The 24987-nt window shown below is 45.3% G+C and overlaps 1 protein-coding gene across 1 annotated transcript in view; it reads left to right on the top strand.

Moving 5' to 3' along the window:
- GLS (glutaminase) overlaps positions 1-24987 on the top strand; it is a 356615-nt gene that overhangs the window by 315837 nt on the left and 15791 nt on the right. Inside the window, exon 16 of the mRNA XM_069983572.1 lies at positions 10021-10097. Within this exon, the coding sequence (XP_069839673.1) occupies positions 10021-10097 (77 nt within the window). The remainder of the gene's footprint in view (positions 1-10020; positions 10098-24987) is intronic.

Genomic DNA, 24987 nt, shown 5'->3' with positions numbered 1-24987 from the left:
TGGTTTACTATAGATATGGTCCAAGATAAATTAAATAAACTCAATGTAACCAAAGCTCCAGGGCCTGATGGCCTGATGTTCTTAGGGAACTCAGTTCTGTAATTTCTCTACCCTTGTATGAAATATTCAGTGATTCTTTGCTTACTGGTATTGTGCCGAGGGACTGGCATAAATATTTCGCAAACGGACTCCTTTACAATAAAATAGGGCAATAAAACTTAACTTTTATTTAAAGAATAAATGCTAAAAGACTGTCACAACAATAACAAACATAAATAGTGAAAGCACACGTGTTCGGACTTATCCCTACACTTAAGGTAGCTTGATAAAGGGAGATATAAAAATATATAAGAACTGTCCACACTGATGTACTCAAATGGCTAGGGGAGGGAAAGTGCTCTCTCACAGCTAATCCCAGTGATCGGTTCTCACCCTGCCTTTTGGGGTTACCCACCTCCTTAATAGGGTGGCCCCAACCACGGTGACGGTCCCTCCTTACTTACTAAGTGCAGGGAAAAAATAACAAAAAGAAAGTGAAAGACGTGCATAACAATAAAACTTCACCAACACCCTATATACAAAAATTTATATACAGTTCCAACGCGTTTCTCCTGTCAGTTTTTACAGGTTCATCAGGGAAACAGGTGTATTAATTGTATGAATCAGCAAATAGCACATAATATAGTTGATACAATACTGTACAAAGAAAAGTCTGCCGCTGATAAAGCATAAAGTACATGTAAAAATCTCCTCCTAAACAGGGACACGATATTCCCCTTGAAAAATCTCGGCGCCGCCATTAGATCCATTCAAACACTTAATTTAGTGAGTCCCACAAAATACATCACCGGACACAACCATGCGTTCAATATAGATAGTACTTAGCTTTAAGGTGTAGCTCAAGATGTAATGCCTACAGCGCACATGTACCCCAGCTACTGTAGTGACTGCATGCCCACTTAGGTTAGCAACACCTAAGTGGGCATGCAGTCACTACAGTAGCTGGGGTACACGTGTGCTTTCACTATTTATGTTTGTTATTGTTATGACAGTCTTTTAGCATTTATTCTTTAAATAAAAGTTAAGTTTTATTGCCCTAGGGTGTAAAGGAGTCCGTTTGCGAAATATTTAAATAATTGTTTGTACACCATCGGGCATGTGTAATATTGAGGCTAGCGGCAGCCATTTATAATTATTTTCCGCAGTGACAATTGCATGAGGAACTGGCATAAGGCAAATGTAATGCCGATTTTCAAAAAGGGCTCTCGAACTTCCCCAGGTAACTATAGACCTGTGAGCTTAACGTCCATTGTGGGGAAACTATTTGAGGGGCTTATAAGGGACTACATCCAGGAATATGTAGTGGCTAATAGTATTATAAGTGATAACCAGCATGGTTTTACTAAGGACAGAAGTTGTCAAACCAAATGTTACAGGATGTTACAGGATGACTTAGACACACTGAGTGTTTGGGCGTCAACTTGGCAAATAAGGTTCAATGTGGATAAATGTAAAGTTATGCACCTGGGTTCTAATAACCCACATGCATCATATGTCCTGGGGGGAGTTACTCTGGGAGAGTCACTGATAGAGAAGGATCTGGGTATACTTGTAGATAATAGACTACAGAACAGCACACAATGTCAGTCAGCTGCTTCTAAGGCCAGCAGGATATTGTCATGCATTAAAACAGGCATGGACTCTCGGGACAGGGATATAATATTACCGCTTTATAAAGCCTTGATGCGGCCTCATCTGGAGTATGCTGTCCAGTTTTGGAACCCGATTCATAAAAAGGATGTCCTAGAGCTGGAGATGGTACAAAGACGGGCAACTAAACTAATAAGGGGAATGGAGCATCTTAGTTATAAGGAGAGATTAAAAGAATTACATTTGTTTAGTCTAGAGAAGAGACGTTTAAGGGGAGATGTGATACATGTATTTAAATATATAAATGGCCCCTACAAGAAATATGGGGAAAAGATGTTCCAGGTAAAACACCCTCAAAGGACAAGGGGGCATTGTCTCCGCCTGGAGAAAAAAAGGTTCAACCTCCGGAGGCGACAAGCCTTCTTTATTATGAGAACTGTGAATCTGTGGAACAGTCTACCACAGGATCTGGTCACAGCAAAAACAGTAGAGGGCTTCAAAACAGGGCTAGACAAGTTCTTAGACCAAAATAATATAAATGCATATGTATAGAACTTATCACCCCTCCCCCTTCCCTGTATCCATCCCCTCCTTGGTGGAACTTGATGGACATGTGTCTTTTTTCAACCGTATTAACTATGTAACTATGTAACCCCCTTAAAGGGGTACTCCAGCGAAGCTTACTTTGAATGTAGCTCAGAAAGTTTATTTGCTGCTACATTACTATGTAGAGATTTTTATGTGCACTGATTGTGGTCTTGCTATTTAATGTGACTGTGTTATTAAAGGGGTTCATTGTTTCTCTAGAAAGTGTCTGGTTTCTTACTGTACAATAGAACCAAACTTGCATATTATTCTATCATGTGGTGCAAGCTGGATCCTTAAAATTTGTTATATTCACATGAATCATGTGACATTATGGCCCCTGTCACACATGCAGACTCATTGAGTTCTATGGCCCCATACACACATCTGTAGGTGTTTCTGATCCATTTGGGGACATGATCCATGCTGCAGCAAAACGAAGCCATTGTGCGTCTGTGTCACCTATATGACAGTGGGTGCCTGCAAATACGGACAGGAACTGAAACACATCTGTAATCCTGTCCGCAGTTTTGAGTCTGCAATTACAGACAGGATTACTGATGTGTGAATGCGACCTAAGGATAATGTATAGTTGGTGGAGGTCTTGTATACCTGTAGTTTAAAGTTTGAGGGTCCTGGATACCTGTAGTGTATAGTTGGTGGAGGTCTTGTATACCTGTAGTATATAGTTTGGGGGTCCTGGATACCTGTAGTGTATAGCTTGAGGGTCCTTTATGCCTGTTGTATATAGTTGGTGGAGGTCCTGTATACCTGTAGTGTATAGTTTTGGTTTCCTGTAAACCTGTAGTGTAAAGTTTGGGGGTCCTGTATACCTGTAGTATATAGTTGGTGGAGTTCCTGTATACCTGTAGTGTATAGTTTTGTGGTCCTGTATACCTGTATTGTTACGTTTGGGGTCCTGTATACCTGTAGTATATAGTTGGTGGAGGTCCCGTGCACCTGTAGTGTATAGTTTGGGGGTTCTGTATCTGTATACCTGCCGGGTCGTATTTATTATTAAGCACCCATGGTCTTGCAGAGGGGCAGTACCCTTCCGTTCAGACTTGCCAGAAAATCTGGCGTCTTTTCGAGGGGGGGGGGGTATGGCGGTATTGGTCAGGTCTGGTATAGCGGTGTTTTCCAGTCACAGTATGGCGGTATTGGTCAGGTCTTGTATAGCAGTGTTATCCAGTCACAGTATGGCGGTATTGGTCAGGTCTGGTATGGCGGTGTTATCAAGTCACAGTATGACGGTATTGGTCAGGTTTGGTATGGCGCTGTTCTCCAGTCACAGTGTGGTGGTATTGGTGAGGTTTGGTATAGTGGTGTTATCCAGTCATAGTATGGCGGTATTGGTCAGGTCTGGTATGGCAGTGTTATCCAGTCACAGTATGGGGGTTATTGAACAGGTCTGGTATGGCAGCGTTATCCAGTCACAGTATGGTGGTATTAGTCAGGTCTGGTATGGCAGTGTTATCCAGTCACAGTATGGAGGTATTGGTCAGGTCTGGTATGGCAGTGTTATCCAGTCACAGTATGGCGGTATTGGTCAGGTCTGGTATGGCAGTATTTTTCAGTCACAGTATGGCGGTATTGGTCAGGTGTGTTATGACCGTGTTATCCAGTCAGAGTAAGGTGGTATTGGTCAGGTCTGGTATAGCGATGTTATCCAGTCACAGTGTGGCGGTATTGGTCAGGTCTGGTATGACAGTGTTATCCTGTCACAGTGTGGCGGTATTGGTCAGGTCTGGTATGACAGTGTTATCCTGTCACAGTATGACGGTATTGGTCAGGTCTGGTATGACAGTGTTATCCAGTCACAGTATGGCGGTATTGGTCAGGCCTGGTGTGGCGGTGTTAAATGTGACATGTGGAGCTATTACCTACCAATCCTGATGCTAATTGGTGAGTGAGAATGGGGCATCTTCAGGTTAAGTGCTTAGGGCAGCAGCAGCTGGTAATACTGCCCTGTATATATGTACTATATAGATGGAGTAGGGGGTCTACCATTTATTTCTGTGGATCTGTTGTGAGGCAGCTGCCCTAGCAACCACTCAGATTCCAGCTTCCTGTGAAAATGAAAGGAGTAATCCTATTGGTTGCTAAGGCTTCCAACTGCCGTTTCTGCTGGCAAGTGTGTGCAGTGTGGAGATTTTCCCATCCATCTCTATGGGGCGCTCTTCCCCCTCCCCCTCCCCTCCTGTACATCTGGCGGGGACGGGACTTTCGCTCTATCCTTCCCGGGCACCCAATGTATATGTGTGCCAAATTTGGGGTCAAACAGTTCTGGCGTTTGGAAGTCTATACGGGACAGACAGACTTTAATTTTTATGATATAGATATATATACACACAGCGTCGGACTGGGTCCCCACGCCGATGCGGCACACTGACTCTTGGGCGGCAGGGGCCCCCAGACAGTGATACAGTGCTACTGCCACCCTCCATGATCACTGTTGTGCATCATGAAGCTTTGTTTTGCGCCGGGGGCCTATGCACAGGGGGCCATCAATAAGGGTGATAACAGGAGACGATTTATAACGGGGACAACACGGGGGGGGGGCATCAATAATGGGGGATAACGGGGGCCATCTTTAAGGAGGATAACAGGAGGCCATCTATAGGGGGGATAACAGGAGCATCTATAAGGGGGACAACAAGGGGGGGGCCATCTAGAAGGGGGATAATACGGTGGGGGCATCTATAAGGGGGACAACAAGGGGGGGCATTTATAAGGAGGATAATACAGAGGGGCATTTATAAGGGGAGTAACACAGGGCCATCTTGAGGGGAACAACACGGGGGGAGGGGGCATTTATAAGGGGAACACGGGGCATCTATATGGGGACAACATGGGGGGGACAACATAAAGGGCCATCTATATGGGGGCAGCACAGGGGTGCACCTATAAGGGGGACAACACAGGGGGCACAACTTGGGGGGCATCTATAAGGGGGACAGCAGAAGGGTGGCATCTATAAGGGGGATAACGGGGGGCCATCTATGGGGGGCATCTATAAGGGGGACAACACAGGGAGGGGGGCATCTATACATGGGACAACATAAGGGGCATCTATAAGGGGGACAACACAGGGATGGGGCATCTATACATGGGACAACAAAAGGGGGCATCTAAAGGGGGACAACACAGGGGGCCATCTATAAGAGTAAATTCATATACTATATGGGGGGGCCATCTGTAAGGGGAACAACATAGGGGGGCAACTATAAGGGGAACAACACGGGGGGGATCTATAGGGGATCAACACAGGGGGCACTTTAAAACTTAGTAGCTTAGTCCTGCTGTGGACGGGGCAAGATGACGTGGCCCAGTAAGGTGCGATGAGCGGGTCTGTTATTGTTAAAGTGTAGCTGCATAGCTATGATTGCTATACGTATATGTAATAAGTGTTTCAATATAGCAAATATATATATTGATGAAGAAATTATGCATATTCGCTGGTGGGGAGTAAATAAGATAGCAGATGGAATGATAAATGAAATAAATCAGTACAAGATAATAGTGAATGGAATCCTGATGGCTAGCGTAGGTTGTTACTGTAGCGAGACCCTCACTAATTGGTATTGTAGTAGTAGGGGGGGTTTATTGGGAGAATTTAGGCCCTATTACACCAAGCGGTTATGGGCCGTTGTTGTAATAGCTAGTGTTAAAAAGCAACGATCAGCCAACATGCATGATGTCCGCTGATCCTAGTCTTTCAACATGTTGAAAAAAATTACAATGATAATGGTCTGCTGGCCATTGCCACATGTATTAGAAGTGGCGGTAGCAGACCACCGCTATCATCTATGAGCTCCCCGAATGATCTAAAGATCAGGCCTATGTCCCCCCCTCAACCTCTCGCTGTCAGTGTATGTAATACAACCGGCGAATGGGGGGAATGAGGAGCAAGCAAGCACTGATCTGACAGATCAGCCCGTGTAAAAGGGCCTTTAGTTTAATGAAGTACGTTATGGGTGGCTGTAGTGGGGTGTATGTTAGTTAAAAATTACATGATGACTAATAATAGTGATACCCGTACATTGGGGTACAGGGTGTTTTTAGGGCTGGAAGGGTGTGTGGGAAAGGGGTAAGATCAAGTGGGGTCTCGAAATGTGTTGTATCGCTGGCATAATTCTTTTAATAAATTTTATGATATTTTATATCACTATTAACCCTTGGACCTGCGCCTGTTTTACCCGCCTTGGAGTGGAGGAGGATACTGACTTCCTTCTAAGGAAACGGTTGTCCTCTTTTGTTATGGAACGATTGATCGCTTCAATTACTTCAATTAGAATTGGATCTGGAATGGTTCTTCTGGGTGTTTGGTCCTCATGTGTATGGCTGAGGTTCTGGGCCTACAGTGCTCAATATCCCTGATGTGTTCAAGAATCTGTCGCCTCAGACCATTTTCTTTAATCTTGACCTGAGAAGATTGGCTTCCTTTTTAAAAGCCTCTGTTGTTATGCAGTTCTTCCGCAAGCTGAGGTATTGCCCCTTTGGGATCCCCCCCGAGGGGATTAGGGTGGTGGCTTTGCCATCTCAGTAGGCTATTGCCTGCTGTGGGTTTATGGTATACCAATGTGTTAATGGCCCCATCATCTTCCAAGTGAATCCAAGAAACATAAAGTGGAATTATATCCAAGAAACATAAAGTAGATTCTTGAATTTCTGCTCTAAATTTAAGGCCTATTTCATTATCATTAAGGGATTGAAAAAAAAAAATCCCCAAAAGCTGTTTGTGTCCCTATCCAGATGATCATGAAGATGATCTTTAACCCTTTAAGGACATGGCCCATTTTCGTTTTTACGTTTTCGGTTTTTCCTCCTTGTGTTTAAAAGGTCATAGCACTTGCATTTTTCCACCTAGAAACCCACATGACCCCTTATTTCTTGCGTCACTAATTGTACTTTGCAATTACAGGCTGAATTTTTGCATAAAGTACACTGCGAAACCAGAAAAAAATTCAAAGTGTGGTGAAATTGAAAAAAAAAACGCATTTCTTTTATTTGGGGGAAATGTGTTTTTACGCCATTCGCCCTGGGGTAAAACTGACTTGTTATGCATGTTCCTCAAGTCGTTACGATTAAAACGATATGTAACATGTATAACTTATATTGTATCTGATGGCCTGTAAAAAATTCAAACCGTTGTTAACCAATATACATTCCTTAAAATCGCTCCATTCCCAGGCTTATAGCGCTTTTATCCTTTGGTCTATGGGGCTGTGCGAGGTGTCATTTTTTGCGCCATGATGTGATCTTTCTATCGGTACCTTGATTGCGCATATACGACTTTTTGATCGCTTTTTATTACATTTTTTCTGGATTTGATGCGACCAAAAATGCGCAATTTTGCACTTTGGGATTTTTTTTGCGCTGACGCCGTTTACCGTACGAGATCAGGAATGTGATTAATTAATAGTTCGGGCGATTACGCACGCGGCGATACCAAACATGTTTATTTATTTATTTATTTGTTTACTTTTATTTAAAACCTGGGAAAAGGGGGGTGATTCAGACTTTTATTAGGGGAGGGGGATTTTTACTATTAACAACACGTTTTTGTTTTTTTTTACACATATACTAGAAGCCCCCCTGGGGGACTTCTAGTATATACACTTGGATCTCTCATAGAGATCTCTGCAGCATAGATATGCTGCAGAGATCCATGAGATCGGCACTCGTTTGCTTTCGGCTGCTGCAGCCGGAAACAAACGAGTGCCGAGCCGAGGACGGCGCCATCTTGGACGCGTCCCCGGCCGGCATCAGTAACGGAGATCGCTCCTCCGGGACAAGGTCCCGGAGGAGCGATCTCCCCCACTAGACACCAGGGAAACGTTGCCTCCGGTAATCGGAGGCAGCTGTCAACTTTGACAGCTGCCTCCGATTAGCTAATTAGCGGGCACGGCGATCGGACCGTGCCCACTAATAGCGGCGGTCCCGGGCTACACGCGGCACCCGGGATCGCGGCACTTCAAAGCGGGGCCGCCGCGCGGCCCCGCTTTGAAGTGCTAATGAGGACATAGGACGTACCGGTACGTCCTATGTCCTTAAGAGGTTAAAGAGGATGTACCATCAGGTACACTCTCTTTAAAATTACACGAGTCGAACGGCGCTAGCACGTGGAAGCCAGTGCCGTGGTCCTTTTTTTTGAACCGTGGGCCGGCCTGCCCCTCCTTGACGGGGCTCCATTGATTTTAATGGAGCCGCGTCATGGAGGGGCCGGGGGTTCCCTCTACTGGGGGGGGCGGGCTGGCCCGCCTCTAGTGCTTCAACCTGGCTCAGTAACCATGAATACAACGACGCCGTACACCGGAACTGGGCCGCGGTTCAAAAAAAGGACTGTGGCACCAGCTTTCACGTGCCGACGCCATTCGATTCATGTGTAGTTTTAAAGAGAGTGTACCCAATGGTACATCCTCTTTAGATCTTCCCTAGTAAGCTATTTGTGGGTGGCGTCACTCTGCACCACCAGCTTTGGATCAGAGCGTTCGTACCCACTTCTATATAGTTACACTCTTTCAACAAATACAGGCTTGCTAACTCTATCATGCATCAATATAGCTATGATCAATAGCCGGGTAGCCATCCTTACTATACTGTTACATAAATATTTGTTTTCACACTCGTGGAGACTGCACTGGGTCACCCTTGAACTGCAACATTCTAGAACCAGTTACAACATTAAAATGACTGATAACACTACATGCATCGCTTCATAGGAGTCATATCTACATTTACTGTAACTACAAACCACAAACTGTAACTATAAACCATAACTGGATTTACTACTATAAACTATATACAAGTTGAATCATGCTCAGAACTATTATTGTTCGATATATACGAGCAACAATCTGTAATTTTAGACACAAATTCCAATCATCTGACATTATCATACTTTGTCCAATATAAGAGAAAACAAGCGCATTGCAACACCATATCTGCATGTTCCACCCAAAGTTTGGTTCCTTGTAGTGTATTACTCTGCGCCTCGAATATCAGAAATGCATGTGATCACATCTATATAATTCAGGGAGGGGAGAGTTACACTCTCACATTTTACCTTCTAATTATAGAGATTGCTAACTTTTTCAATATAACCCTAAACAGTGGGGAATACGTATTTTTCAGGGTTGCCCATCTTTAAACAGCAATTCCTTTACATCTAAATAGGAAAGAAGCACTGTAAGAAACACCTTTGCATCCATATTATACTGGGCAACACCAGAACAGACTGAGCCAGACATCTGGTACACTGAAAAACATCAAGATTAGCTTAACCTTTGAGGGTGTTTCTATATTAAGATGTGATCCAATTGTTCATATCAAATTATTTCCTGCCATACCTTTATACGCTTACCTTTATTGCCTCCTGGCACTTAATGATGCCTGAACAAGGGGGTCCCAATCTAGTGGTAGGTAGGGCCAACATAGGGTTAACATGTGTGTAATATCACTACTTTTTGTTTACAATAACTACAATAAAAATGTATTTTAGCTATTCCACCACATTTCCTTTGCTTTTTTTGACTTACAGTGGGAATCTAGTTTCATAGGCATTGAGATATCTGTACTGTAAAACTACTAAACCCATAAATGGGCAAAGCATTCACAAAGAATAGAACCATACAAATCAGCCACATAAATGACAAAATATAACCTGTACCCCATACGCTAATACTATTTTAGATCTCTAATCAGAACACTTTATAAATTCTTATGCCTAGATAAATTCAAACACCAGATCCTAAATTTAACAGATTCTTTTTTGTTTACTAGATTTGCTCTATCAGCAATGGATATGGAGCAACGTGACTATGATTCTCGTACAGCATTGCATGTAGCAGCTGCAGAAGGTATGCCATTATTGTTTATACTGTATCGCTGAGGACAAATGCTGTATTGGGGCACTTTATAAAAAGTGCAAATAGCTGTTTTATGTATTTTGTTTGTTTGTTTTGTGACTTGGTTTAAGAGCATTGCTTTGGTGTAAGAGCTCCCTGTACTGGGTGGAAGCGCGAGTGGAGGAGGGGCATGGTCTGCATAGCGGGGTCTACAGCACTGTACTCTGACCCAGGAAGTCTCCCTCACCTTCCAAATCATAGCAGATCCACTTTAGACTGTGGCTTGCATCAGGGGACAGGCCTGTGGAGGTAATCTCTTCATAGCTGTAACCCCTCTCTCCCCGGACAGGGAGTGCTGCTATACTGTGCCCACATCTTCCCTGCTCATTCCTTCATGCTCCCTGCAGTCTCTGTCAGTCTTTGTGTTTCCCATCCTCTTCATTACTGTACAGTAACTTATAATATCACATATTTTGCTGTTTCTGAATGTTTGTTTCATCTGTTTTACATGTTATTCAGAATAATAAGTCTTTTTTTTTGGGGTGTGGAACCATTTGTCTGCATTTCTATGATTTCTTATGAGAAAATTTGCTATGGGATAAGAGTGGATTTGGATTACAAGCACAATCCTGGAACGAATTATGCTCATAATCCAAGGCACCACTGTAGTGCCAAATTTACAAGTCAGAGCTCAAGATGCAGTTTTTGAAGGCAAAGCCAGGAATAGATTTGAGAAGAGGAGAAATCTCAATCTTTCCTTTATGACCCATTTATATCCCCGCTTATAGTCTGTTCCGGGCTTTGGCTTCAAAAATCTGTCAAATAAATCTCTCTGTTAGTGATGAGCGAGTACTAAAATGCTCGGGTGCTTGTTACTCAAGACGAGTATTTCCCGATACTCGAGTGCTCGTTTTGAGTAACGAACCCCATTGAAGTCAATGGAAGACTCAAGCTTTTTTGCAGGTGACTCAAGTTTGGTAGAGGGAAGGTCATGTGAAAACCTGTCAACCTCAGAAATCGATGGAAACACAACGGAAATGGACAGGAAACAGCAGGGGCAGCATGTATGCATGCCTCTGAGGCTGCCTAATGGCACCATTATGCCTAATTCTGTGCAACAGCCTGGTTAAAACAGAGGTAGGCATATGGACCACCCAAAAACTCAGCCTGACACAGCATGGCAGTGAGAACACCGGGAACCATTAAAACAGAGCTAGCATATCAAGAACCAGCCAAAAATTTCAGCCTGACACAGCATGGAGGTGAGGACAGAGTAAACAAGGTAGAAGCGGTAGCCAGTTAGCCTTCCAAAATATATACCAGACCTAGCATGGCAGTGAGCACACAGAGAACCATTAAAAGGGAGTGAGGAAGCAAGTGAGCCTCCCAAAAATTAGGCCAGACACTGGTAATTACACACGAAGGCCAGCTGTCAGTCATTATCAAGGGTACACCTGATGCCTCTCAAGGGGGGGTGGTGAGGCTAGACCAAAAAAACAAAACAAAAACAGCTGGCTGGTTGGCAGGGGCGCGATTGGCGGGCCCCCGGCAACGAGTCCCGTTCCTCCGCAGACGTAGTGTGACGTCAGATCATGGCAGTGAGAACACAGAGAACAATTAAAAGTGAGTGAGGAAGCAAGTGAGCCTCTCAAAAATTAGGCCAGACACAGCATGGCATTGAGCACACAGAGAACCATTAAAAGTGAGTGAGGAAGCAAGTGAGCCTCCAAAAAATTAGGCCATACACAGCATGGCATTGAGCACACAGAGAACCATTAAAAGTGAGTGAGGAAGCAAGTGAGCCTCCCAAAAATTAGGCCAGACACAGCAAGGCATTGAGCACACAGAGAACCATTAAAAGTAAGTGAGGAAGCATGTGAGCCAGTGGCGGATTAAATGTACCCTGGGCCCCGGGCTGTCCACCCAACCTGGGCCCCCCCCGGTCAATCTTCCCACATTATAATCCGCTACTGCCCCCCCCCTCACGCTGTCCCCAATAAACACTGTCTGCCTCCCCTCCCTGCTGGACCCAATAAACATAATGTTTGGTCCCTTGCTGCTACCCCATGTAAGGAAGGTCGCAGGGTCCCAGCAGCACAGAGGATGTCAGGAGGAGGGTGCTGATCTATTGGGGAGGTCCGAGCAGCACAGAGGATGTCAGGAGAGGAGGGCGCTGATCTTATAGGGGAGGTCACAGCAGCATAGAGGATGTCAGGAGAGGAGGATGCTGATCTTATAGGAGAGGTCACAGCAGCACAGAGGATGTCAGGAGAGGAGGGCGCTGATCTTATAGGGGAGGTCACAGCAGCATAGAGGATGTCAGGAGAGGAGGATGCTGATCTTATAGGGGAGGTCACAGGGTCACAGCAGCACAGAGGATGTCAGGAGAAGAGGGCACTGATCTTATAGGGGAGGTCACAGGGTCACAGCAGCACAGAGGATGTCAGGAGAGGAGGGTGCTGATCTTATAGGGCAGGTCACAGGGTCACAGGAGCACAGAGGATGTCAGGAGAGGAGGGGGCTGATCTTATAGGGGAGGTCACAGGGTCCCAGCAGCACAGAGGATGTCAGGAGAGGAGGGTGCTGATCTTATAGGGCAGGTCACAGGGTCCCAGCAGCACAGAGGATGTCAGGAGAGGAGGGGGCTGATCTTATAGGGGAGGTCACAGGGTCCCAGGAGCACAGAGGATGTCAGGAGAGGAGGGTGCTAATCCTATAGGAGATGGTCCCCCCTTCTCCCTTTATAGATGGTCCCCCTCTCCCCCCCCCCCCTTATAGATGGTCCCACTCTTCCCCCCTTATAGATGGTCCCCCTCTTCCCCCCACTCCGACCTTATAGATGGTCCCCCTCTTCTCCCCCCCCACCTTATAGATGTTGTCCCTCTTCCCCCCCCGCCTTATAGATGTTGCCACTCTTCCCCCCCCACCTTATAGATGTTGCCCCTCTTCCCCCCCACCTTATAGATGTTGCCCCTCTTCCCCCCCACCTTATAGATGTTCCCCCTCTTCCCCCCCACCTTATAGATGTTCTCCCTCTTCCCCCCCTCACCTTACAGATGTTCCCCCTCTTCCCCCCCACCTTATAGATGTTCCCCCTCTTTCCCCCCCCACCTTATAGATGTTCCCCCTCTTCCCCCCACCTTATAGATGTTTCCCCTCTTCCCCCCCACCTTATAGATGGTCCCCCTCCCCCCCCACCTTATAGATGTTCTCCCTCTCCCCCCCACCTTATAGATGTTCTCCCTCTTCCCCCCCCCACCTTATAGATGTTCCCCCTCTTTCCCCCCACCTTATAGATGTTCCCCCTCTTCTCCCCCCCACCTTATAGATGTTCCCCCTCTTCTCGCCCCCCCACCTTATAGATGTCCCCCCCCACACCTTATAGATGTTCCCCCTCTTCCCCCCCACCTTATAGATGTTCCCCCTCTTCCCCCCCCCCCCACCTTATAGATGTTCTCCCTCTTCCTTCCCCCGCCTGCCCTGTGCACAGCAGATAACAGAGCTCCCCGTGCGCCGGAAGTCACAGCCACAGGCGCACGGGGAGCTGTTGGATGCACGCGCTGCCGGGGGATAGGACGGGACACCCGCGGCAGCCGCACATCAGCCGGACTCTTGTGACCGCAAGCAAAACAATGCTTGCGGACACAAGAGAGTCACCGCAGCGGCGTGGGCACATTATAATGTGGACGTCGCGGCATGGGCCCCCCCCGGAGCCTCGGGCCCCAGGCGGCTGCCCGAACCGCCCACATTATAATCCGTCACTGAAGTGAGCCTTCCAAAAATTAGGCCAGACACAGCATGGCAGTGAGCACACAGTGAACCACTAAAAGTGAGTGAGGAAGCAAGTGAGCCTCCCAAAAATTTGCATTGCACAGCATGGCATTGAGCACACAGAGAACCATTAAAAGTGAGTAAGGAAGCAAGTGAGCCTCCCAAAAATTAGGCCATACACAGCATGACATTGAGCACACAGAGAACCATTAAAAGTGAATGAGGAAGCAAGTGAGCCTCCCAAAAAATAGGCCAGACACAGCATGGCACTGAGCACACAGAGAACCATTAAAAGTGAGTGAGGAAGCAAGTGAGCCTCCAAAAAGTTAGGCCAGACACAGGATGGCAGTGCGCACACAGAGAACCATTAAAAGTGAGTGAGGAAGCAATTGAGCCTCACAATAATTAGGCCAGACCCTGCATGGTGGAAAAAGACTTGGCAGTTGGCTGAGATTTGAAGGAAGAGGAGGAGATACAAAGAATCTTCATATTCAGGTGTTTTCCCCGGGTGGACAGTTGAATTCAGGTGAAATTTTTATAAACATCAGCTTGTCAGCGCTGTCAGTTGACAGGTGGTGCGCTTATCAGTGATGATGGCACCAGCTGCACTGAAGACCCGCTCTAACAACACGCTAGAGGCAGGGCTGGCCAGCAACTCCAAGGCGTAAAGCGCCAGTTCGGGCCACGCATCCAGCTTTGAAACCCAGTGGTTGTAGGAAGCAGAGTGATCGGTAAGGACGCTGGTATGGTCAGAAAGGTACTCCCTCACCATCTTCCTGAAGGCTTCCCCCCTACTCTGTCTAGACCGGGGACAGTTGACATAGTCTTGCTGGGGTGCCATGAAACTGTCAAAGGCCTTGGAGAGTGTTCCTCTGCCCTTTGACAAGCTGCCTGCTTCACCGCTCCTCTCCCCCGCTTTTTGGCCCACAGAACTACGTCCTCTGGCGCTAGTGGTGTCAGATGGAAAGTACATTTTCAGCTTCTGCACCAGGGCCTGTTGATATTGATTCACTTTCATACTGCGTTCCTCGGCAGGAATGAGAGTGGAAAAGTTCTGTTTGTACCAAGGGTCCAGGAGGGTGAACCCAGTAATCTGTGTTGTCCAAAATGTTTTAACCCGAGGGTCACGGGAAAGACAGCCTAACATAAAGTCAGCCATGTGCGCCAGGGTCCCAACACGCAAGAACTCCCTCTCCTGACTAGCCTTAATTTTGTCCTCCTCCACCAATTCCTCCTCTTCAGGCCATACACGCTCAACAACTAAGGATTGAGCATGGGTACCCTCTTCAGTGGCGGCACCAGTCTGATCCTTCTCCTCCTCTTCGTCATCCTCCTCATCCTCTACTCCGTGGTCAGAAACTGATGTCAGGGTGGTCTGTTCTTCACCAGTCTCCTGAGACGAAGGCAAAGTGTCAGACTTCAGGCTGAGCAGGGAGGTTTTAAGCAGACACAGCAGCGGGATGGTGAGGTTGATGATGTCGGCATTGCCGCTGAATATCTGTGTTGACTCCTCAAAGGGGCCCATTACCTGACAGATAGCAGACATCCACGTCCACTCCTCATTGTAGATTTGAGGTAGCTGACTGACCTGACTACCGCTTCGCACCGAGGTTGACATCTTGCATTTTACAATGGCTCTGCGTTGCTGGTAAACCCTGGCTACCATCTGAAAGGTGGAATTCCACCTTGTGGGCACATCGCACAGCAGTCATTGAGCCGGCAGTTGCAAGCGCCTTTGCACTGCCCTAAGGGTGGCAGCATCCGTGGTTGACTTGCGGAAATGCGCACAGATGCGCCGCACCTTGGTGAGCAAGTCAGCCAAATTGGGGTAGGTCTTAAGAAACGGTTGCACCACTAGGTTGAACACGTGGGCCAGGCATGGTACATGTGTGAGGCTGCCGAGTTGCAGAGCCGCCACCAGGTTTCGCCCGTTGTCACATACAACTATGACTGGTTGGAGGCTCCGTGGCGCGAGCCAAAAATCTGACTGCGCCGTGATGCCCTGCAACAGCTCCTGGGCCGTGTGTCTCTTGTCGCCTAAGCTCAGCAGTTTCTGGTTCAATAAATTTTTATTGAAGAAAGGAATTTTTCAGAGTTTTTACAAACAGAACAAAACCTAGACACACTCTCTGACACATCCTTTACTCTGTGAAAGCAGTTGTGATGTGATTGAAATTAGATAGGCCTTGCGTATGAAATCCAGAAATCAGGAAAAATACTTGTGCTCCTACAAGTTTTGGCGGGGCTGTACGGTACAATCTGGTAGTGGCTGGACCTAGACACACGCTGTGATACCCCGTTTCAATGAGCAGTGAAGTTTTATGCAGGTGTACTACAAATGCCAGCAATACAGTGTAGTACCCACTAGTTTAGGGGGGGCTGTACCGTACAATCTGGTAGTGGCTGGACCTAGATACACGCTGTGATACCCCCTTCAAATGTACGTGAAGTTTTATAAAGGTGTACTACAAATCCCAGCAATACAGTGTAGTACCCACTAGTTTAGGGGGGGGCTGTACGGTACAATCTGGTAGTGGCTGGACCTGGATACACGCTGTGATACCCCCTTACAATGAGCAGTGAAGTTTTATAAAGGTGTACTACAAATCCCAGCAATACAGTGTAGTACCCACTAGTTTAGGGGGGGGCTGTACGGTATAATCTGGTAGTGGATGGACTTAGATACACACTGTCATACCCCCGTCCAATGAGCAGTAAAGTTCTCTGCGGGTGTACTACAAATCCCAGCAATCCAATGAAGTACAGCAGGACCACCAGACCCAAAATCAAAAAAGAGTACACTGAGCACTTCTTAGGGGTCTGTATGCAACACCTAATGTCCCCTTTCTGCCAGCAGCCGATCACCACAGTGTGCTAGTTAAATCGTAGTAGCAGCACTGCAAGTCCCAGCCAGCAGTCTGTAGTAATACTATTAACCCCTTAGTGACCGCCATGCTGCCTTTTCACGGCGGCCACTAATGGGCTTTATTCCGATGCGTACGTCTTCTAACGGCGGGCGCATCGGAATAAATTACCGCATGGCGGCAGCTGCTGGACGGGTGATCAGCGGTCAGTGTGACCGCTGACACCCTCCTGTAACTGCCCGGAGCGGAGGATTCACCGCTCCGGGCAGTTTAACAAGTTAAATGCTGCTGTCAAACTATGACAGCGGCATCTAACGGGTCCCGGTGGATCCAGGACGGCGCCGTGGGTCACTTACGCGATCGCGATGTCCCGCGGCGCCGTCCGGTCCTCCGATGTATCCATGGTGATCCCAGGGTCCTAATGAAGGTCCCCGGGGTCACCATGGAGATGCCTCATGCTGACAGGGGTGGCTGTGGCTATTGCCTGTCAGCATGAGGCATGATACAATACAATGCAGTACATCAGGTACTGCAATGTATTTTATCAGTAATCAAAGTATTTTACACTAGTGTACAGTAAGTTACACTAGTGTAAAAGTAAAAAAAAGTGAAAACAAAGTGCACCAAACACAACACAGCCCCCCCCCCAATAATAAAGATGCATTACATTCCCCATACACTATAAAACATTACATAAAAGTGATCAAAAACACAAATCCTATACATATTTGGTATCGTTACGTCCGTAACGACCCAATCTATAAAACTATATCAATAATTATATCGCACGAGACACGCTGTAAAAAAAATATAAAAAAAACAGTACCAGAATAGCTGTATTTTATCAATCCACTTTAGAAAATACGGTGCAGGAAATTGCGTGCAACACCGGTTGGTGTTCACTTAGCAGTGGAGCTTGATGGCGCAAAAAAGTCTCGATACAAATGTATACCGATAGGTATAGTTTAATGCATAAAATGGCAACGCGTTTCAAGGCTACAATGCCTCTTTATCAAGCCAGATTGTTCTAATGCATGTATGTACACACAATACAAGAGTATATATGGGCATAGAATCAAGAGCAAAGCGCGCCCAGGTGCGGTTGGGGGCGGGGTCACTCGTCAGATCCGGCCCATAGAATGAAACATAAACAGAACAAAATATGATAGAAACATCAATATTTAAAATACTTTAAAATAGCGAGAAAAAGAGAGAAAAACAGAGAAAATTGGTGTTAGGTGGAGACTAACGTACTGTGTTGTGCTGCGCATGCGTTGCCGTTCATGCTGGAAAGTTGGAAAAAAGGCGCAGACGCACTAGAGTAGAAAGTTCGCGCAGGCGCATTAGGACTCGCCTGGTGTCCATGCTAAAAAAAGAAAGAAATTTGCGCAGACGCACTGTGGTGACACTACGCGCAGGCGCATTGGAACTCGCCTCGTGTCGTGTGCTGCGCTTATGTTAGTGGCCGCGGTGTGGGTAACGCTGGAGAAGAGTGCGCGCAAGCGCATTAGACGGTCTATATATGATAAGACACACCAGAACCTGTTCCTACTGTATACACTGCTATAGCCTCTCCTCCTCTGGATGATTCATTATTTTCCACACATGACCCCTCCTCAGACATCCACCCTCATACCACTCCAAACCTGGAAACCAATACCCTTTTACTTCCACTTATGACTCTCAATCAATCGGAGTCTTTTTTACCGCTTCCCCCGTCCCTAAATTATGTAGGGACGCCACAACCAATTCCAAAAATTTCGAAGGTGACAAAGATCACACAATTTTTCCACCACTCCCACTAAGAAGAGGAAGAAGAGAGGATGCAGAAGCGGAAGATCCAAGAGAAAACATCGACCCAGCTCCAACCCCCAAAAGGAACAAAATAAAACAGTAAAAATCTTTAACCTTTCACACCACGTTTTGGCAAAGGAGGAGCTATCTTTACTTTCTAAGGGTCTTTCCTTTTGCCCTACTGAAAAATTTTATGAACTCGATCTCTTTTTGGATCTTAATAGTTTTATTAGGAAACTTACTATCAAACGTCACTTCCTAATAAAGGAATCTATTCCATCCTGTCCTTCTAAAGAAGTGAGTACTCCAGAGATCTCATTAGATCCCCCTCCTATCAACACCAACCTCAAAAATCCCTCCACTTTTTACCCTATACATCATAAAGGCCATCATATAGAGGCCTTTTCTTCCCTTGTAGCTGCCGATTTTAGAAAAATCAATCATAATCTTCATGTCCCATCCAATCTAAGTATACAAGAAAGACTGGCTATTAAAACTTTGGTATCCAACACGCAGATCGTAATTCGCTGTGCTGACAAAGGAGGTGGAATTGTCATCCAAAACAGAGACGATTACATCAAAGAGGCTCACAACATCCTATCGGATACCAATTACTACGAAACCTTGGATTCCGATCCCACATTACAATATACAAATGATTTAAAAAACTTAATTGATAAAGCCTTTCAGGACGGCATACTGAGTGACAAAGAAAAGAAATATATTATCATTCCAGAACCCAGTTTAGCCATTTTTTATCACTTGCCCAAAGTTCACAAGAACCCAGATAACCCTCCTGGACGCCCCATCATTTCTGGCATCTCTTCCCTTACGAGTAATTTATCACACTACATAGATCTTATACTTCAAAAATATGTGGTCTCACTCCTATCTTACTTAAAAGACTCGACCACTCTCATTCACGAATTACAAAATATACAGTGGCAACCGCAATACATGTGGATAACGCTAGATGTATCAGCATTGTACTCCAACATACCCCACGACCAAGGAGTTCGATGTATCTCTGAAATCCTGAGCACAGATTCTAACATGCACCAGCTACAAAAACAACTGGTTGTGGAGGGAATTAAATTCATATTAACGCACAATGTTTTTTCATTTGAAAGCCAAATATACCGGCAAACAAGAGGAACGGCCATGGGAACACGCTTCGCACCAAGCTATGCCAACCTGTACATGGGCGAGTTTGAAAAAATTTTCATACACCAAAACACCCCATGGCAGCCTTATATTCATTTTTACAAGAGATACATCGACGATTTAATCATAATTTGAAGTGGCAATGTAACACAAGCAAAGTGTTTTATCTCGAGCCTGAATGAAAATACATGGGGCTTGTCCTTTACAGCGACCTACTCGACCACCCATATCGAATATCTCGATCTGGATATTAGTACATCAGAAGGCAGAATCATCACAAAAACCTTCTTCAAGAAGGTAGATAGTAACAGTTACCTGAACTATCAAAGTGCCCATGCGAGAACTTGGAGGAACAACATCCCCTTCAGCCAGTTTAAAAGAATACGCCGTAATTGCACCAACGATACTGACTACAGGGAACAAAGCCACCTCCTGGTCTCCAGATTTTTAGCAAAGGCATACCCGAAGAATGTCATCACAGCAGCACACAATAAGGCAAATGCACTCACCCAAATCGAGTGCCTACAACCAAAGCAAAAACCAACAAGCTCTCCCTACAATGAACGTTACAATACATGCTTTCTGACCACCTACAACCGTAACCGCAACAAATTAGAAAACATACTACAGAAACATTGGAACATATTACTGAATGACCCTTATATTGAACAATATATCCCCCGGAGACCTAAGTTACTGTTCTGTCGTGCCAGAACCCTCCAAAGCATGGTTGCTCCTAGCAAGTTGCGTGGAACCCAAGAACTAACACTTCCCGCCACCGAACCTGCCGGCAGTCAGAGATGTCAAGTCTCCAGATGCAAATGCTGCGATAACCTTCTTTCCACCAATAACTTTAAAAGCCGAACAACAAATGAAACCTTTAAGATAAAGTACCCACTTACCTGCGCCTCGAACTATGTCGTCTACCTCCTGACGTGTCCCTGCGGTCTCCAATACATCGGTAGGACGACGATGCCTCTTCGAATGAGAATTAATAAACACCGTTGGAACATAAAAAATGGTTTTGAAAATCACAGCGTGTCTAGACATGCACTCACCATGCACAATTGTTCTTTTGAAAATTTTCTGGTCTGTCCAATTGACCACGTCCCTGCAGATACAAAACAACGTTTCCAAACTCTAAAAAGGAGAGAAATGTATGGGATATACAAAGTAAACACATTAATGCCGGGGGGTCTCAACGAAGCTTTCGAAATTAACATCTAACCTCTCCTATTCGACTCTCTACCCCCTATTGCATTTCCGTTCCATCCTTACCCTCACCCTCGCCCTCTTACCAATAATCTACTCTGAACCATAAACACACCCTAGCCAAAACGGTCTTTATGTGATAAATAACAATAACTATCCACCTACTTTTCATGCGATAAATAACATCAATTTTTCATCAATAACTAGATAGAAATATTGTCTTATCATATATAGACCGTCTAATGCGCTTGCGCGCACTCTTCTCCAGCGTTACCCACACCGTGGCCACTAACATAAGCGCAGCACACGACACGAGGCGAGTTCCAATGCGCCTGCGCGTACGTGTCACCACAGTGCGTCTGCGCGAATTTCTTCTTTCTTTTTTTTAGCATGGACACCAGGCGAGTCCTAATGCGCCTGCGCGAACTTTCTACTCTAGTGCGTTTGCGCCTTTTTTCCAACTTTCCAGCATGAACGGCAATGCATGCGCAGCACAACACAGTACGTTAGTCTCCACCTAACACCAATTTTCTCTGTTTTTCTCTCTTTTTCTCGCTATTTTAAAGTATTTTAAATATTGATGTTTCTATCATATTTTGTTCTGTTTATGTTTCATTCTATGGGCTGGATCTGACGAGTGACCCCGCCCCCAACCGCACCTGGGCGCGCTTTGCTCTTGATTCTATGCCCATATATACTCTTGTATTGTGTGTACATACATGCATTAGAACAATCTGACTTGATAAAGAGGCATTGTAGCCTTGAAACGCGTTGCCATTTTATGCATTAAACTATACCTATCGGTATACATTTGTATCGAGACTTTTTTGCGCTATCAAGCTCCACTCCACCAACCGGTGTTGCACACAATTTCCTGCACCGTTACTTCTGATTCCGATGTCCTCCGACTGGTAGCTACCTGTCTCTGCGTCCTGGAGTGGCTGCATTAAGTCCTTTGTTTCCTGATGCTACTGTAGGTGTTGTGCCCTGAGTACAACACCACCAGGTGAGTGCAATCCGCACCAAACCGTGTCTAATTTTCATTATACAGATTCACCCAGGGAGCGCCTTTCTTTGTGTTTTCAGCCTCCTCTTCCCCACTGCATACGCCTACCGTTGACAGTTGTGCACTCAACGCTAGAAGGATACACTACCTCGACTGCTACACATCTATTCCTCTCCACGAATTGGAGAGACGATCAAGGTTGGGGCTGCACCCAGGTGAAATTACCACAATTGTGTTCTGCGCTTTATCATGGACTATGTTAACCACCGGTTTGAACAGAGAGAGAAACTTTTTTTACAATACACCCGATCCACGGTTGAAGTTCCCAATGAATCACCGATAACCAACACAGGTAATATTGACTCTAAACTCCTTCTGAATATGTTCCATGAACTGGAAAATCTGATGAAAGATGAAATACAACATCATTTGGATGCTTTGTTCTTAGATCTATATTTAAAAGAAAATATTATTCCACGCGGACTGAGAATTAGGACTGAATGTGTTTTTAAAAATGATGATACATTTTGTGATGAATGGGATAATTTCCTAACCACCTGCTCTCTAGGTTTATTACGAAAGCTCAAATCTAAAAGAGAAGGACTGTACACCGATTTGTCCTCTAAAATTTCTTCATGTTACAGCATTCTATCCACATAACGCAACCACATCAATTTCACCAAATTCGATCGCTTAATCACTACACGTGTGCTGGCATTCGAAAAACATACTCTTGAGAAGAAAACAAACAAACTAGTTAGAGATCGAGCAGACTACAGCTCTAACAATATCAAATTTTGGTGTAGTGCCCCCACCCCCCCTTCGGAAGAAGAATCGGAGCCCATCATCGAGCCTGGGCCAGCCCGCACCTACAATAGACCCACACCCCGAGATACGAGGACCACCAACAGTCGCAAACCATACACTTATTACTCCAGGAGACGTGTCCCCATCACCTCAAGTAACCCATCCCGACACATATCCCCCCGGCAAAAATCCAATCATGTTTCACCTACCAAAGCTGGATGTAGTTCCACCAACAACCTAAAGGCTCTCGCACCACCTCCTCCTCCCTCAGGGAGCACTATATCCGCTAGCATACCAGATCCATCCATCTTGTCTGCTAGCAATTCAGTTGTCACTCCTATCATTTTGCGAACTCCGCCAAATCCCAATTTTACCAATATCATCGGAACGACCCGCATGGATGCAGATACACTCAAGGATCAATTCCCTGAATTTGATCCCACTAACTTTGTCCCTAGGAATTTGCCCCCGACTATATTTGCCAGTGTCCATAAACCTACGACACATAAAGTTATACACACACTAGAACCCATTCCTACTGTTTATACTGCCACGACCTCTCCTCCTCTGGATGTCTCACCATCAGTACATATAGTTACACACACACCAGAACCCGTTCCTACTGTATACACTGCTATAGCCTCTCCTCCTCTGGATGATTCATTATTTTCCACACATGACCCCTCATCAGACATCCACCCTCATACCACTCCAAACCTGGAAACCAATACCCTTTTACTTCCACTTATGACTCTCAATCAATCGGAGTCTTTTTTACCGCTTCCCCCGTCCCTAAATCATGTAGGGACGCCACAACCAATTCCAAAAATTTCGAAGGTGACAAAGATCACACAATTTTTTCCACCACTCCCACTAAAAAGAGGAAGAAGAGAGGATGCAGAAGCGGAAGATCCAAGAGAAAACATCGACCCGGCTCCAACCCCCAAAAGGAACAAAATAAAACAGTAAAAATCTTTAACCTTTCACACCACGTTTTGGCAAAGGAGGAGCTATCTTTACTTTCTAAGGGTCTTTCCTTTTGCCCTACTGAAAAATTTAATGAACTCGATCTCTTTTTGGATCTTAATAGTTTTATTAGGAAACTCACTATCAAACGTCACTTCCTAATAAAGGAATCTATTCCATCCTGTCCTTCTAAAGAAGTGAGTACTCCAGAGATCTCATTAGATCCCCCTCCTATCAACACCAACCTCAAAAATCCCTCCACTTTTTACCCTATACATCATAAAGGCCATCATATAGAGGCCTTTTCTTCCCTTGTAGCTGCCGATTTTAGAAAAATCAATCATAATCTTCATGTACCATCCAATCTAAGTATACAAGAAAGACTGGCTATTAAAACTTTGGTATCCAACACGCAGATCGTAATTCGCTGTGCTGACAAAGGAGGTGGAATTGTCATCCAAAACAGAGACAATTACATCAAAGAGGCTCACAACATCCTATCGGATACCAATTACTTCGAAACCTTGGATTCCGATCCCACATTACAATATACAAATGATTTAAAAAATTTAATTGATAAAGCCTTTCAGGACGGCATACTGAGTGACAAAGAAAAGAAATATATTATCATTCCAGAACCCAGTTTAGCCATTTTTTATCACTTGCCCAAAGTTCACAAGAACCCAGATAACCCTCCTGGACGCCCCATCATTTCTGGCATCTCTTCCCTTACGAGTAATTTATCACACTACATAGATCTTATACTTCAAAAATATGTGGTCTCACTCCCATCTTACTTAAAAGACTCGACCACTCTCATTCACGAATTACAAAATATACAGTGGCAACCGCAATACATGTGGATAACGCTAGATGTATCAGCATTGTACTCCAACATACCCCACGACCAAGGAGTTCGATGTATCTCTGAAATCCTGAGCACAGATTCTAACATGCACCAGCTACAAAAACAACTGGTTGTGGAGGGAATTAAATTCATATTAACGCACAATGTTTTTTCATTTGAAAGCCAAATATACCGGCAAACAAGAGGAACTGCCATGGGAACACGCTTCGCACCAAGCTATGCCAACCTGTACATGGGCGAGTTCGAAAAAATTTTCATACACCAAAACACCCCATGGCAGCCTTATATTCATTTTTACAAGAGTTACATCGACGATTTAATCATAATTTGGAGTGGCAATGTAACACAAGCAAAGTGTTTTATCTCGAGCCTGAATGAAAATACATGGGGCTTGTCCTTTACAGCGACCTACTCGACCACCCATATCGAATATCTCGATCTGGATATTAG

The sequence above is a fragment of the Dendropsophus ebraccatus genome, chromosome 9 (assembly GCF_027789765.1).
Source record: "Dendropsophus ebraccatus isolate aDenEbr1 chromosome 9, aDenEbr1.pat, whole genome shotgun sequence".
NCBI lineage: Eukaryota > Metazoa > Chordata > Amphibia > Anura > Hylidae > Dendropsophus > Dendropsophus ebraccatus.
This window is presented reverse-complemented; position numbering and strand designations above follow the sequence as displayed.